The sequence below is a fragment of the Natator depressus genome, chromosome 6, assembly GCF_965152275.1.
Source record: "Natator depressus isolate rNatDep1 chromosome 6, rNatDep2.hap1, whole genome shotgun sequence".
NCBI lineage: Eukaryota > Metazoa > Chordata > Testudines > Cheloniidae > Natator > Natator depressus.
In genome coordinates this window covers 116,964,453-116,982,130 of record NC_134239.1, presented here as the reverse complement: position 1 = coordinate 116,982,130, position 17,678 = coordinate 116,964,453, and the positions used below count along the sequence as shown (strand labels likewise).

The following is a 17,678-nucleotide window of genomic DNA, read 5'->3' as shown; positions in this document are numbered from 1 at the left end:
CCCTGCTGAGAGCACTTTCTTCCCCCAGTGTTTACCTAGGGATTGTCAGAGTGCATAAGACCCATGATCCATCCAGTCCAGTATCCTGTCTCTGACAGTGGCAAGCACCAATTGTTTCAGAGGAAGGTGTAAGAACTACAGAGTAAGCAGATTGGCAAAGCCAGGTCATGGGCAGCCAGACCCAGTGATCAGAGCCAGAGTCCTCAGTCAGGAGCCAAGAGTCAGCTAGGTCAGGATAACAGGGTGTCAGAGGCAGGAGACAAACCAGAGATCAGAACCACAAGTCAGAGGTCAGGAGCTAAGCCAGGTCAGGATGCCAACCCAGGGGAGTGGGAGCAGGAAGCACACAGTCCAGAGCAGGCTGGATCCCAGTTGTTCAGACAGCTTCCTGTTCCTGTTGCTGGCTTAAGTAGGGTCAGCAGGCCAATCAGCTGCTCTGTGGCTCCACCAATAGGACCTCAGAGGAGGATCCTCAAACTGGGGCTGGGCCTCATGGGTCCTGGGTAAGCAACTGTCAGCAGGCTACCAAGAGGAGGGTTGAAGCATGGCTGCTCCTGTGAATCCTGTGGCTCTGGGTTTGAGCCCTGTGGGCCATGACACAGATGTGGGATGATCTGCCCACCAGATTCAGTCCCTAATAGTTGGAGATAGACACCTGTGGAGATAGACACCACACCTGATCCCTACTAGTTGGAGATAGACTTAGGCCCTGAAGCATGAGGTTTAACATCTCTCCCAAAGGAAGGATCTCCCCTTCTTGGGAGAAAGAGACTGAACCAACCCAAAACAATTATTATTGTTATTCACTCTCAAGCTGCAGAGCAGAGTAGTAGGCACATGACCACCAGTTCAGACCTGTATTTTTGGTTGTCGTAACCTTCCTCCATCGGACATCCCCAACTCAGAGGGTCCCTCCTGCTAAATGGCGTAAGCATGAGCTCTGACCTACTGTCAAATGGTCACATTAAGGTGGATACATTCTGCAGAGCTGGGTTTTTTAAAATCAATCACTCTGTTGCCAAAACATTTATGAGATTCAGCTAGGCCAGTTCTGCAGGAACAGCTAGCTCTCACACACACACACTCTTTGTGGAGGGTCTAATCCTGCAAGGTGCCAAGCATCTCCTGAGAAGCACTGAACACCCTTTGATGGGAGCTGAAGGTGTATAAAAATATAAAAAAATGTTATAGCCTATAAAAATATTCAGAGAAAAATCAAGGTTTGCCAAATGAGGAAAACATTTTTCAGACTTCTAAAAGGGTGCTGCAAATAATGGTGAGTTAGAAATACGTTCAATCCTTTATACCAAGATCTTTTGGAGGCAGTTTTGCAGAATAGCATTTCACTGGACAATCAGTATGCTACTTAGTCCATCTCTACTAAGGCGTAAAAACTCATATTCTCTTTTAAAAAAAACAACAACTGCAGTTGAGGCAGTCAGAGATTAATATAAAAGTGACCCACAATTAAATGTTTTGTTTCAGTTCAACAAACCAAAATGTTTCACTTGGGGCAAACTGACCCAGAACTAAATACTTAATTTTAATGGAGAATCAAAACAAAATCTGCAAAATCAACATTTTCCTCAGGAAAATTTCAGTTTTGCAAAAATTGCATTTTCCATCCAAAAACATTGATGGAAAATTCCCAAACAGCTCTAATAGATAGAATTAATCCTATAAGACTCTTACACAATGTCTTGTTTTCTCTCTTTTCTGCTTTGACCAGAAACTAAAATGGAGACACTGAGGCCACATGCACGTACACACACACAGTGAGAGAGAGAGAAATACGTTATGAACATTTTAAAAAAATACATTTAAAAAAAAAAGGTCTCTCTAATAGGGGATAAATGGGGGTGTCCTTGAAATATTCATTCTAGCATGGGGCTGTGGAGCCAACGCATCCACAGGAATGTTGTCTTTATCATTGTGTGTGTGTGTTTTACTGCTAGATTGATCTTCGTGATGATCCCAAAACTTTGGCTCGACTCCTTTATATGAAGGAGAAACCCCTCACTTACGAACATGGAGTGAAGCTGGCTAAAGAGGTATCGTTGTTTTGCATGACTCTATTGTTAGGACCCAGGCTGCAGGATAGTTTGGCCATAACTTTAGTTTCTGTATATTTCACTCAAATCCAATTCTTTCATTTTTTCCTCCATTTTCTCTAACTTGGGCCCAAACTAAAACTTCAACTCCAAACACACTGGATTTTGCACCTTTAAGCCTGTCTCTAGTCTTACCTTTATTGTTCTGCAATCCCACTAATAAATCTCTGGTATATAACAAGCATACTCCATGCATGAGACATCTGAATGTAATGAAACATCTAATGTTTTTAGGTTTGATTTAGGATCAGCCACTGCAACATTTTACTGTATTTGGTCGTAACAAAATGGATACATAACAGGTTGTTTTACACATCCTGTTAAAACAAACTGTACATTGTGGATGTTATTCATTTATATTAACCTATAAAGACATTCTATGATTCTCCTGGGAGAAAATGTTACATCTGTGTTTGGCAGAGTAACTTTAGTCACTGGGAAAAAAAATGAATCGTAACCTACAGAAGCTGCATTTAGGCTGCAGAGATGGGAATGAGCTGGAAAGTTCTCATCTGGACTGGAGCTCTCCCAAAGTTTCAGTGTGTTTGGATCCAGCTTTTTTAGCTAAGACTCATATATAGGAGATGGATACAAAAGCTCGTCTAAAATAACAAGCTCAAATGTATTCTCTCTGGTGCTACATGGGCTAATCACGATGGGACAAATTCTACTCTTAGTCACTCCCATACAAACACATCCGGCCTGATTCTCATTTAGACATTTAAGGCCACTTTACACAGCTACGTACAGGGGCCTTACTGTAAATGAGACTCAGGCCCATAGCCCTCTATTTTATGGGATCTTCTTTTCAGTTCATAATGTATAATTGCTCTGGGTAAGGAGAAGGGATGGAGAAATGAACATGAAATACGTACGTATGTGAATGCCAGCAGCATCTGCATTCAGACACGAGCACGTTCCAGCTAGTCACTGCACATATTGGTTATGCTGATATTTAGTCAAAGGGTTCGAAAAGGCCAAGCAGAGCTTAAAAGCAGGAGGAATTGCATTTATCCAAATTCACTTCCATGGGCAGGCTCAAGGTCCACTCTGCATGTGTGCAAGTGCCCACAGAACGGGAGGGTATTTTTGACTCAGTGGCATGCCCCCATCAATCACCCTGAGCCTGTAGAAGTGTCTCTGCAATGGCTTCATCTCTGTGGAGTTTGATAGGGTAGGCCAAGAGCATGGAAGGGGAGCTAAGGATAGTTATGTTAAGTGACTCAACCACACTGCCAGGGAGCACCCGAGCCAATGCCTCCTGGAAACTCTGAGATCCATGCAATGCCTCCTGGAAACCCAGGAGATCCAGCTTCTTCTGTTCAGAGGAACCCCTATGCAGTGAAAGAGTTCCTACAAAATCTCAGCCGGCATACATGGAGCTTCCTCTTCCTGGCCAGCCCCATCGGCAGACTGTTGCTCCCTCCACTTCTCCTTCTGTACTGAGACAGTGCCCTGGCATCTATTCTCAATTCCTGTCCCACAAGGCCTTGTGGTAGTCCCATGATCAGAGAGGAAGCCAGGCCCAAGGTAGAGCTAGGACTTTAATCTATTTTAAAGGCATGGCTCACTCCATATCAGGGAGTTATGTGCACGTGAGGACAACAGGATCTGTAGGTCATAAACATGTCATATTGTCTTCTTCTCCAAACTGTGTATTTATGATACCCCTCTCTCTCTTTCTCTCCTGTTTCAGATTGGAGCGCAGTGTTATTTGGAATGTTCAGCCCTGACACAGAAAGGCCTTAAAACAGTTTTCGATGAAGCAATCCTCACCATTTTTCACCCTAAGAAAAAGAAGAAACGCTGCGTGACGTGCCACAGCTGCTGTACAGTTGTATGAAGTCACTTGAAAAGCAAAGCAGGACAGTGCTATTGTTCAACTAAACCCCCCAGGTCAGAATGGCAATGAGCGTCACACACAAACTGAAATGGGGAACATGACCAGAAAGGAGTCCGATTAAACCATATAGGATTCCTCAATTCTGTGAAACCTCAGGCTGTAACATGTTAGCCAGCTAATGTCTATTTGCTTATCTAACCCTATAGAGCTGTATGCAGCCTGTTCCCACACTATGCTCGTACGCACTGAGCCAGTATAAAACAGGATGTCTGCTAATGGCTGACTCTGAATCAGGTTAGGGTTAGGGTGCTGTGTTGAAAACTTTAAAGACACTGTAAAACCACCAAGAAAAACTTCATTTGTGGCCTTAAGCAGGAATTGATCAAAAGTATAAATTTATAATACTTAAGAATTGAATATGAATGGATCAAAAGCACAGAGAAATCATTAGGAGTTTAATATGTAATCGTATACGTTATCTATAGGATATACTTTCAAATTACTTTTCTTTATAAGATACTCACTAGTTTCAGGATCTACTTTAGTTTGTTTAAAATGACATGAAAGCAAAGCAGTAGTGACTCCAATTCCCAGCCATTTAACTCATGTTACAGCATCAAGCCATCAAAATGGATCAGTATTTACCTCCAGATTGAAGGAATGTTCTTTTTACTACAAGAAATGGCAAATATCTCTATTTTATACAGAATGTGTCCAGGCTGGGCCAGGAGGTTTTCAGAAGCTGGGTGAGGGAGAACAGTGGAAGTGAAAAACTGTAGCGTTAATTTGCAGAAACAAAGTGATCAGATCACCAAAAAATCTTGTGACTGACACGAAAAAAGCAGGGAGGTGTTGCATGGCCATGAGTGTTATAAATTTAATCTACAGATTGGGTGCATTTCCACATCTCACCCAGCGGCTGAAAACAAAAACAAACTAGCCAAAGCCACATTGATTTGAAGTGCTTTATAATGATCCAGTTGCATTATTTGAAATAGTTTTTTAGAAATGATCTTGTGTAAAGGTATTCATTTGAGCGGACTTTTCAACATGTCTATTTACTGTAGTCCTCTATTTGCTATTCATTGCTTTGTCTGTGTCTTCCATGTTCGTTATTGCAAATAGCAGGTAAGGTATAGTGTGGGTAGACTACTCAGGAACTTTCTTTCAGACAATATGCAGGATGGTGTGCTGCAGCATGTAATATGGAGACAGGAAGCCTGAACCTCAAGGGAATGAAAGCTGACAATAAGCACTCTTTGCTGTTGAATAAAGTGTGCCTTTTTGCTAAGGCTTCTCCAGGGAGCCTGTTGTTTTGCACATCACAGCAAGATGCTGTTATACCACAGACACTCGGTGGTGAACTGTGAGGGTGTCTTATTACTTACATCTGCCTACAGGTGCCTTGGAGATGCCCATGTAGCTGTCTTGTTATGGATTTCATTTCTGATTGTACCTCTCCAAGGCATACAATTACAATGCCAGCAAATCCATGTTTCTAGACCTATAAAGGAACTCCCTGAAAAAAGCAACTGCAAGAGTCAGTGTTTCCAGACCTAGTATGGAATTGCACCCTCTCCCACCAGCAAAGTACTAGCACAGGTATTAATTTACCCACCGGTTTTTTGGAACAGCCAGCATTCTCCTCTTTGGATGCACTGTACAGTGCTTGTGTCTATAGAGGGGCAGCTAGAAAGCCTCTGCCATTAACGGGAGATAGGGAACCAATCCTACAGTCCTTACTCAGGCAAAACTCCCATTGACTTCAGTGGGATTTTGAGTAAGGACTGTAGTATTCGGCCCAAAGTAAGCAACACCATAGATCATAGAATCATAGAATCATAGAATATCAGGGTTGGAAGGGACCTCAGGAGGTCATCTAGTCCAACCCCCTGCTCAAAGCAGGACCAATCCCCAATCAAATCATCCCAGCCAGGGCTTTGTCAAGCCTGACCTTAAAAACTTCCAAGGAAGGAGATTCTACCACCTCCCTAGGTAACGCATTCCAGTGTTTCACCACCCTCCTAGTGAAAAAGTTTTTCCTAATATCCAACCTAAACCTCCCCCACTGCAACTTGAGACCATTACTCCTTGTCCTGTCCTCTTCTACCACTGAGAATAGTCTAGAACCATCCTCTCTGGAACCACCTCTCAGGTAGTTGAAAGCAGCTATCAAATCCCCCCTCATTCTTCTCTTCTGCAGACTAAACATTCCCAGTTCCCTCAGCCTCTCCTCATAAGTCATGTGTTCCAGACCCCTAATCATTTTTGTTGCCCTTCGCTGGACTCTCTCCAATTTATCCACATCCTTCTTGTAGTGTGGGGCCCAAAACTGGACACAGTACTCCAGATGAGGCCTCACCAATGTTGAATAGAGGGGAATGATCACGTCCCTTGATCTGCTCACTATGCCCCTACTTATACATCCCAAAATGCCATTGGCCTTCTTGGCAACAAGGGCACACTGCTGACTCATATCCAGCTTCTCGTCCACTGTAACCCCTAGGTCCTTTTCCGCAGAACTGCTGCCTAGCCATTCAGTCCCTAGTCTGTAGCTGTGCATTGGGTTCTTCCGTCCTAAGTGCAGGACTCTGCACTTATCCTTATTGAACCTCATCAGGTTTCTTTTGGCCCAATCCTCCAATTTGTCTAGGTCCCTCTGTATCCTATCCCTGCCCTCCAGCGTATCTACCACTCCTCCCAGTTTAGTATCATCCGCAAATTTGCTGAGAGTGCAATCCACACCATCCTCCAGATCATTTATGAAGATATTGAACAAAACCGGCCCCAGGACCGACCCCTGGGGCACTCCACTTGACACCGGCTGCCAACTAGACATGGAGCCATTGATCACTACCCGTTGAGCCCGACAATCTAGCCAACTTTCTACCCACCTTATAGTGCATTCATCCAGCCCATACTTCTTTAACTTGCTGACAAGAATACTGTGGGAGATATAAGGTTCAATCCCACATTCATTGCAAATCAAAGACAAAACTCCCACTGACTTCAGTGATGATGACAGTATCCTTTACTACACAGATACTTATAGAAGGTTTTCCAATATGAGATCGTTGTCATTGCATTGTAAAAGCCTTGCTCTGAATTCCAGCTGCACGGCACCCATTAAAATCAGTGGAAAGTGCATGGCTAGAACGTACTGGCTGTAACTTAAGGGTAAATGAAGCAATTTCTGTTTTAGTAAATGCAACTCACTTAGAATTCAAGGTCCCACGATCCTACGGACACAAATTTAAGCTTTGCCATTGACTCTAATAGGAGCAGGATCAGAAGCCAAAACATTTATATCAGTACAGGTCACCCATTATCTCCAAGACAAGGGATGGTTAGCCATGGTAATTGGTAAATAAGTGTCTTTTGCTATATTATTGCTAAGGATATGATTCTGTCATGGAGGTCACTGATACCATGACTTTCCAGGACCTCCGGGACTTCTTCCAGGGCAGGGTTGGAGCAGCAGTCAGCCCCAGGGCCGCCAAAGCAGCAGCCCCAGGGCTGAAGCAATGGCCAGGGTTGAGTCAGCCCCACTGGGGCTGAAGCTCCAGCTGTCAGCCCCTGCCGCAGGAGCAGCAGCAGGGCCAGAGCAGAGGCCTGAGGTCAGCCCCCAGCAGAACTGATTGTTGTCTCCCATCCCGCCCCTGCAGGGTATTTTTTGTAAAAGTCAGGGACAGGTCACGGGCTTCCATGAATTTTTGTTTATTGCCCATGGCCTGTCCCTGACTTTTAGTAAAAATACCCATGACAGAATCTTAACCTTAATTATTGCACAATCGAATTGTGATAAACATTGTGTCACTGTCTGTGGACATGACTGAAAACGAAGTTGCAGTAAGTCAGAGATGCTAAAGAAAATCTGGTGTGCGCCTTACACCTGGGGTACATATCATAGATTCATAGAATACCAGGTGGGAAGGGACCTAAGGTCGTCATCTAGTCCAACCCCCTGCTCAAAGCAGGACCAATCCCCAATTAAATCATCCCAGCCAGGGCTTTGTCAAGCCTGACCTTAAAAACCTCTAAGGAAGGAGATTCCACCACCTCCCCAGGGAACGCATTCCAGTGCTTCACCACCCTCCTAGTGAAAAGTTTTTCCTAATATCCAACCTAAATCTCTCCCACTGCAACTTGAGACCATTGCGCCTTGTTATGTCATCTGCTACCACTGAGAACAGTCTAGAGCCATCCTCTTTGGAACCCCCTTTCAGGTAGTTGAAAGCAGCTATCAAATCCCCCCTCATTCTTCGCTTCTGCAGACTAAACAATCCCAGTTCCCTCAGCCTCTCCTCATAAGTCATGTGTTCCAGTCCCCTAATCATTTTTGTTGCCCTCCACTGGAGGCTTTCCAATTTTTCCACATCCTTCTTGTAGTGTGGGGCCCAAAACTGGACACAGTACTCCAGATGAAGCCTCACCAATGTCGAATAGAGGGGAACGATCACGTCCCTCCTTCTGCTGGCAATGCCCCTACTTATACAGCCCAAAATGTCATTGACCTTCTTGGCAACAAGGGCACACTGTTGACTCATATCCAGCTTCTCGTCCACTGTAACCCCTAGGTCCTTTTCTGCAGAACTGCTGCCGAGCCATTCGGTCCCTAGTCTGTATCGGTGTATGGGATTCTTTCATCATAAGTGCAGGACTCTGCACTTGTCCTTGTTGAACCTCATCAGATTTCTTTTGCCCCGATCCTCTAATTTGTCTAGTATCCCTAGTGAACATGCTGGCTCCTGTTTCATCCTGTCAAAGGGATTGTCCTAGAATATGTTGACAGAAAGTTTGGGAAACATAGCTCAGACCAGAAAGCGAGCCCGGAGACGATGCCATTTTCTTCCGTACGAAAGGAGCTGTGGTTTGCGTCTCGGTTAGGTGAATGTGTTAATTTCCTAGTGCAGCTGGGCTGCAGGTGGCATGTCTGGCAGTGGGTTCACTGGACTCCCACGTATCAGAGGTGCAGCAGGAAAGCTAGGAGCAGACTGGATATAGAAATGTTTGGGAATATTTTATTGACTTAGGGCCTGACCCAAATGCCCATGAAATGAACAAAAGCCCCCTCCCCCATCAGTTTATTTCAAAGGACTTTGTATCAAGGGTTTAGAGCTCAATCTGACCCCACTGAGGTTTGCCACTGATTTCAATGGAAGATGGCATGCTTATTCCGTTCCCCAGGAATTGAGTTGATATACTGTATACACATACTTATGAGTCTCTGGGTAAGGGAAAAATGGGGGCCAAGTCTCTTTCACCTGAACTGCAATACATGCCCTAAGGTTGGATCTGCCAGATAATGTTACAGCTCCTCTAAATTGAAGAGACACTAAAACTCTAGATTGACAACTGAGCTTATCATAAAATAATGAATACATTGGAAAAGTGCAATATATCATTCCCATCATGCCTCCGAGGAAGCCACAAATAATTGAATGGTGGGGTTTGGGTGCTGTTTAATATCAATGATGCCTGTTAATAATGATGGTATGACATATGATAGGCATGTTAAATCGGAAATTAAATTACCAATTATATCATCAATATAACTGCAGTAATTTTGGGAAACTAAATACTGTGATAATAGATGCTAAAATGCTAATATCCTCATATATTAAAAACTACAGACCTCTGTACAAATCATTGCATAGTAGAGAAAGTAGATGGAGGAATATTATTATTCATGAAAAAATATTTTAATTAATGCAAGGCAAGACTTTTTTTGCACTTATAAAGTGAAGTAAATCAATTTTGCAAGGTGATAAAACTGTGAATTAAAGAGATGCTTTCAAGCTGCTTATGACCAAAATTTTACCTACCCTCAAAGGGTAACAATCCACTTAGAAATGGCCTCTGGATTCTATGTATTTTTTAATTCCCTGCCATCAAAAAGAAATTTTTAAATATAGCCAGAGTTTATGTAGGCCCTACAAGGCCAAATTTTCAAAAGGCCTCTTTAATTGCCCCCTCTCCTCACCGATTGTATTTGTGAGTGCACATGTTTCTATGCCGGGTAACTTCCCAGCTGTAAAACTCACGATGTATTTTTGAGGGAAGGAGCTCCACTTGCATGGGTGAATGTGAGTTGTAGAGGCACAAGCCGTTGCCCTTTCTAAATATTGTGGGCAGAGTTAAGAATGACCTTTGAAAAATGGCCTACAGTACCTTGTGCTTTTCTGCTACGGAGCCAGCAGATGGACTATGAACGGATGAGCAAAGACTATTCCCAGAGTTGTTGTGACACCACTGATGGTTCTAAAGCAGAAACACGGAAATGAATAGAAACATCAGCTTATTTTTCAAGCACCATTAGAAACAACAGAAACAATAAACATTTGCCCTACCGAAAAGCTGTAAACCAGCAACCTGATGTTATGGTGCCAAGCACCTGCAGTGCCCACTGGAAATCAGGCCCTGAATTCATAATGTTATTCTAAAGCTTATTAGAGTAAGTAAAAAGTAAAAACTACTCCAAGAAATTATTTGACAATGATCATAGTTTATCTCAATTGATGTCAAAGCCATTTCTGACAGACCTAGTTTTGTTAATAGCCTATTATCTTTTCAAATGCTTTCAGATCTTAAAAGGAATGTGCTAAATCCTAGCCTGGGCTTTTTTTTTAAACCTACATATTCTATCAAGAGTTGGTTTAATTAATAACTAAAACGTAAATAGGGTCCCAGCAAAAATTTTCGTGGTGAGCTCTTTGACGGTGCATGCCAATAAATGGATGCTCTGTTGTCACACCGGGTCTGATCAAACAATCCTAATGCTTACAGGACTTCCATAGACATCAACCTCAGTTATGTATATATATGTAATGCAGGATAGGGCACTTAGTAATTAAACAAAATATATTCCAGCGGATAGGAGGGCTTGTCTGTCTTGCATGAGAAATTTCTTCATGGGTGAGAAATTTCTTCAGCCTAATAAAATTCAAGAGCTTTTCTAGTTAATTTGGAAGAAGGCTTTTGTCTTAATTATGATTTTTACTGGAGCAATTCTGACCCGAGCTGCCATCAGCGACAAACTTTGTTAAGCTTGGCACTCTTAACATATAACCATTCTTAAGTCCATAAAACTGAATGCAGAGCCTGGGGCACGCAGCCTAGACTGGAAAACTGAAGCTGAGATTTTCAGAACTGTCTGAACTGGGCATTCAGCTCCCTTAGTCAACTTTGGATCTCTCAGCCTAAAGGTGCCAAGGGGGTATCTAATGAGGAGCTACAAGAAAAATGTTTGCACACGTATATTTAAAGGCCTGATCCAAAAGCCACTGATGCTGATCGGCTCCTTTCAGTTGACTTCAAGGGGCTTCCAATCAGGCCCTAAATTCAACAACATATACAATATGTTTAGTGATATTTCTGTGATCTATTTTAACAAGATTGCCCATGTTGCCTGTTCTCCTGTCATGTCATGTAGGAGAGGATGCTACTGAATTAGTGTGGGTCAGATTGTGGCTGGCCCTGCACGCTGGTGCAATGGAGTAAGGGGGTGTAAGAAGCACCCTTAATCTTTTGTGCCGTACCACTCCTTGTAGTGCATGGGCAGTAGCAGGTTCCACAGAGCCACTGTCTCTCTCCCTTTTGCCCTGTAGGTCCTAGCCCTAGTGAGTGTGCACACCTCTCATTGCTCTGCCTTTTAAATATCTACCGCCACAGCTACCACGCAACTTGTAAAGAACAAGCTGGTACATCAGATCAAGAAACAAAACGTTTTTCTCAAGAAGGGCCCAATCCGGTGCTCAGTGACGTCGATGGGAGTCTTTCCATTGACTTCAGTGGGTTTTGGATTCGACCCTGAAAGCCTGCATTGTTAATAATCTGGGAATTAGATGCTAAAGATTAACATAGCTAAGAAAGGAAGCCCTAGGGCCCACGCCTCCTCCCACTGGTGTTAGTGGCCAAACTCCCACTGAGTTCAACAAGAGCAGGATCAGGTGCCGGAAAGATCTGCCTCAACACCAAAGAGGTTTGCTTGATCAGTGTCTCTCATCGAAATGTCTCTGTCTTTCTTTTTTAAGTGTCATTTAATTTCATTAAGTAACAAAACTATCAGTACGACGTGTGACTCTGGGTCTTGCTACTTTATATTGCATTCTAATCAACACTAAGCTCTAGGCAAGGCTCAGATTTATTCCTACATTCCTAAGGGGCCAGATTTTACACCTTTACTCACACTGAGTAGAGCCTCACTTTTCAAGGAGACCCATGCTCTGCTTGTGTAGTAAGGTATTGCTCCATGTCAGTGAGGGTGGCAGGATCTGGCCCTTAGTTGACAGTCCTCGTGTAGCATAGACCATTTAATTAAACCCCTTCTAGCTAATCAGTGAATCACCTTTGGCCATATACTCTGGCGGCTTGTGTGACAAAAAAATATCAACTGCCAATAAGCCCTTCCCGCAAATCCTATCCAGAAGCCCACTTGGCACTGTACTCAATCAACCTACAGCACCCAAAATGGTCCCACAAAACATCCGCAAACTCCAGGAAAGAGGGGTGGGCTAATGAAATGTGGAGGAAAGGCAGGGCAAAGCCAAACCCTTTGCATGCTACCCAGAAAAATCAAAGCAAATTACTCCAGAAACGTACATCTTCACGTTGCTCTGAGCAGCTTTCATTTGCAGTGAGCAAAATTCCACATCGTTGCATTGAACCAGACCTATACAGTGGATGTTTCAGTATTCAGGGACTTATCTGCTCGTCTGTGGGGTGCGTCTGTACTTCATCTCACATGGCTAGCAGTGTCAATTTGGTTTTGGCCGAGATTTTCAAAGTGACTCCTAAGTGCGGATGCCTCAAACTCTGGGTACCTTAAAGGGCCCAATGCTCAGAAAGTGCTGAACACCCCACCCTGAAAATCAGGCTCCTCCCAGGTCTCTCAAGTTGGACCCCCAGAAATTGAAGCACCCATAGTCACTAGCCAATGTTGAAATTCTCAGCCCTTGTCTACACTGGAGATTTCAACCACTGGTGGCAGCCAGCAGTGTAGTTGTTTCAATGCACACCCCTAACGTAGGCTATAGCCACCATGTGCACTGGAGCAGCTTAAGACCTGCTTGAAACCAGGTTCAGTTACACTGGTGCAAATTGGGGTGTCTAGTAGTTCACTTTTACAGGACTGGCTGTTGCTCGTGTAGCTACACTGGTGTGAACACCAATGGCAGTAGCTGGGGCAAATCCTCAGTGTGGACAAGTTCTTAGAAAAGGGTGCTGCCATTTCCATAATCCACATGCCCTCGTTGCAGGAAAAGCTCTTCATTGGCTCTCTATAGTCTTGCTGGCTGCTGCTGCCTGCAAACTCTCTCCTGGTTGGGTGGGATGATACCCATTAATTAGCATAGCTCAGCTTTGTGTAATACTGGTGTAGCTCTTAGCCTTTTTACTACAAAGAGGGAACAGATGGCTCCTTGTTCATAGTATTAGAACTTACCAGCTCAAAACTAAACTGAATTGTTGCTGATTCTTTTCACAGTAAACCAGGTTGGTTTGAAAGCACATTTGCACTGCAGCATGAAAGCAATGCAGCGTGCACTCTCAGCAACACAGGTGCTACATGTTACATAAAACAGTAGACTACATGTGCCTAGCTGCACATGCTTTATCCTTTGTAAAATTTTGCCCTGTCCCAGGGGATTTCTGTCATGTTTCATCTGCTTCCTACAGCTGTAAATGACTGAACTCTTTCTAGCTTCATAGCATGAGCCGGAGTGGAGCAGCATCTCTTCTACCAGGAAGCGAGCTCAAAACAATTGAGATCAAAGACAGTTTCTAGATGTATTTGTACTGTGTAAAAATGAAGAAAAAAATCTGTAACAAAAGCAAATGTTTTTCTAGAGGGAATGAGGATCCACTGACTTCAGTGGAAGACTTCCATTGATTTCAGTGTTGCTGATTTGCAACCTCCATTCTTATCACAGAAAATAATGAAATGAAATATGCATGGAAATTTTTATGCATAGTCAAAATGAATAGAAAAGTCAGTTAGGTAACGAATGCAGTGAAAGTGTGATATCTATTTTAGGCAAAGATATCATTATAATTTTCGGAAGCAGAATTGTAAAGTCACATTGCAAAGACAACAATCAGTAAATTTGGGCCCCCAAAATTAAGTTTTTAAAAGGTTAGGGAGAATCCAATAGCTGCTATTGATAGAAATGCTTTCAATATTTGTTTTTAACGTCAGTGAAAACTTTCTGAATCATGGGTGCAAAGGTAAACTTTCCAGGCTACTCCTGGGATCCCAAACACAGCAGTGATAGGAACCACAGCATGAAACTTACTAGAAACAGAAAAAGAACTAACAAATCTAATCAAAATCTAGTTTTTATATTCCAAGCCATGCAAACATTATATGAGTGGGCATAAATCAGGAGGCCACTTGAATCATAAATCATAAAGGCCACTTGAGTTTTGAAGTTCTGTTTTAATATTATAAAATGTTGCTAGTAATTACTGCCCCTTGAAAGAATCACTTTGCACAACAGTCTGTGTATGGTAGGAGGGGTCTGTATAGCAATCTCCATCTGAATCCTCTAACTAAAGAGTCTAGCATGGGATTTTCAAAAGTGCTTCTTATTGGTAAGGCTACGTTTTAGTCACGGATATTTTTAGTAGAAGTCATGGACAGGTCAGTAACCATGACCTGTCCATGACTTTTACTATATACCCCTAACTAAAACTTGGGACGCGGGTGCTTGGGAAGGGGGAGCGGTCTGGGGGTGCCACAGGTGCTGGGGGGGTGACTCGGGACCCCTGCTGGTGCTGGAGGGTGGCCCAGGACCCCCACTGGTGCTGGGGGGTGGGTTTGGCAGGGCTCGCAGGCTCCCTACCTGGCTTTGAGTGTGCCTGCAGCTCCTAGGGCAAGGGAAAGCCTGGGGGGCTCCGTGCGCTGCTCCCACCAAAAGCACCAGCTCCTCAGCTCCCATTGGCTTGGAACCACAGAAGTCACAGAAAGTCACGGAATCAATGATTTCTGTGACCTCCGTGACAGACACGCAGCCTTACTTACTGGCCTAACTCTGCTCCTAGTAACCTCAAGGGAAAACTTCAATAGAAGCTGAATTAGGCCAATGCTGAGTGCATTTGAAAACATCTCTTCAAATTTCCCCTATTTTCTGTCTTCTTTATTAAGGCTGTCAAATCTTTGAGCAGATAGACAGGTTGAGCCAATTCCATCCTCAGTTCTAGTCACACTAGGGCTGAATTTGAGCCAAGGATACTCCAGTGACCTTGTAATGAGGTATTTTTATACAGCTGACCATATAACATTTAGAGACACTCTGCAGAAGATTATTTACTGTATAGATGTACCCTGATTTCCCCCATCATAGCTGCAACTATTTTAAGTTAGTCAGTTTTATATTATGTACCCAGCAAGCTGTTCTTGACCTACGTGCATGTCCAGAATTTAAAAGCAATTTCTTAAGTAGATGTGCATCTTTACTAGAGTTGCTTTTAACATGACAATTATTTTTCATTTTTAAATAAAAATCTTGCAAACAATTTTCAGCTTTCTAAAACCATTTTGGTTTAAAAAATCAGTTTTTGGTAAAAGATTTTGGTTTTCATAAACCAAAAACTGATTTTTTTTTAAATCCATAAATAGAAATTATTTTAAGGAAAACCTTTTGGTTTCTGGTTTTTCATCAGAACCCAGAAAATTTTGACCAAAAGGAAAATTGTACAAAAAGATCCAGTCAAAAAGCCAAATAATTGTTTTTCAGCAAAAAAAAAATTCAGTGAACGTTTTTTGACTAGTTGTAATCTTGACCCCTGTCCTCTGGGCAGCGAGGACATCTCTTTTGTTTTGTTTTTAAAGCAAGGCTTACTTTCTTACTTACTGCATGTAGTTTCCTCTGTTATTCTCAGTGCTGCATGAACAGAAGAGTGGAAGGAAACTGAGCACCAGCCTTTGCCTTAGCAGTCAGCTAAGACCCAAGGCAACAGTTCTTGCCCAGTGAAAGATCTCACTGAAATTTGATGGGCTGTTGGTTTGATTGTTTTATCTGGGTTACGTCTGCAGGACTGGACCCATAGAGTCTTCACTGATGAAATTGTCAGGCATGTGAAGCATGATTATCCATAACTTAATGTAACCCACTGTTCAGTGTGTGTTACATGTCACCCTCTGCACCTGGTCTCCAAAGGATTACCTAAGAGTATGTCTAAACTGCAATTAGACACCTGTAGCTGGCCCATGCCAGCTGACTCGTGATTGGGCTAAGGGACTGCTTAATTGCAGTGTAGACCTCCTGCCTCGAGCTGGTGCCTGGGCTCTAGGACCCTGTGAGGTGGGAGGGTCCCAGATCTCAGGCTGCAGCCCAAGCCCAGAAGTCTACACTTCAGTTAAACAGACCCTCAGCCTGAGCCCTGTGAGCCCGAGTCAGCTGGCATGAGCAAGCTGTGGGTGTCTAATTGCAGTGTAGACATGCCCCACGGGACTTAGACCCAGATCCCTAAAGGTATTTAGGCAGCTACTTCTGGTGATTTCAATGGGAGTTAGACTCCTTCTTTTCAGGATCTGGGCCTTAGTTCTTTAGTTCAAGCAGTTGAGGCAATGCTTTGAGCTTTGGGATCGAATCCCTGTTGAGGACCATGGCAAAAGTCATCATTGTAACAATATTTTTCAAGTGGCATATTTTTCAGAAGCTGAAACTGGACTGGCTGGCATCACATTTGTTTCACATCAGCCTATGGTGTATTATTATGCAGGCTTCCACCTTTACTTTTGTACTTGGTTGGCCAGGTCGCAGCTTTGGCTTCTTGTAACCTCCTCATTGATTCACTTTCACTTTGATTCAAGGTTGTTTGCATTGTGATTCACAGCTATTGTCACTGACCTGCAATCTTCATGTCTCAAAATGTAACAGACAATCTAATGAGAAACAGGTAGAAATATTGACCGGTAAGACTGTAGAAATGGTTTGTTTTTAGCGTGACTGACTATATTCACAGTAGGACTGTGATGCCAGCTCTCAGCACTAGCTCCATAGTCCCACCAGGTTTGTCTGAAACCGGTAGGGAAGAAAACATGAAGAAACCATACTCATCGGCTTACGAAGCAGAATCCAGCATTTCCTCTATCTTATTATAAGCCAATTTCTGAGAAGACAGCAGGTTAAGAACTGAGGCATTTGCTTTTCTTCATACAAGCAACTGAATTTCTGTGTCTGCTAACAGTTCTTCCTAAAAGCATTCCATGCACAATACAAATGGGTTCAGGCTCTGGTTAAAACAGAGGCTTAGTGGTGGACAGTTATATTTGACATGAAGGTGTCATATCCTTTCTGGATGTGGACTCAGTTTCAAAATTCAAATTAAAGAAATAACTTGAAACCAAGCAAATACATTTTTTCAGCAGTTATGTTTTGCTTATTCAAAAGTTTGTTAACAGTGTTCATTTTCTATTTAAAACCCAGAATCCTGTATGCTTTGGCTTACCCTCTTTTAAACATGTAATTATTGTATATTATAACAACTCATTAATATCTTGTATTGTACATAGTAATACATTTATTCCATTAAAATAAACATGTCTTTTGATGGTATTATTTGGAGAGGGACTCTGTAACTGTCCAATGCCTCTATATTTATTTACCCAAACTGAAACAGACTTTAATCACCTCTAGCTGGCAGGACATTTCCAGTAAACAGATGTGACAGCAAAAAGAACTACAAAAACACCTAGTGCTACATCCAGAAGGCACTGCAAC

General features: G+C 42.9%; 1 protein-coding gene across 1 annotated transcript in view; it reads left to right on the top strand.

The window, feature by feature from the left end:
* The window catches only part of RHOJ (ras homolog family member J), a 66,205-nt gene extending 59,997 nt beyond the window's left edge, over positions 1–6,208 (top strand). The window contains exons 4-5 of the mRNA XM_074956403.1: positions 1,956–2,051; positions 3,808–6,208. Of these exons, the coding sequence (XP_074812504.1) occupies positions 1,956–2,051; positions 3,808–3,954 (243 nt within the window). The 3' untranslated portion in view covers positions 3,955–6,208. The remainder of the gene's footprint in view (positions 1–1,955; positions 2,052–3,807) is intronic.
* Positions 6,209–17,678: the final 11,470 nt, after the last annotated feature.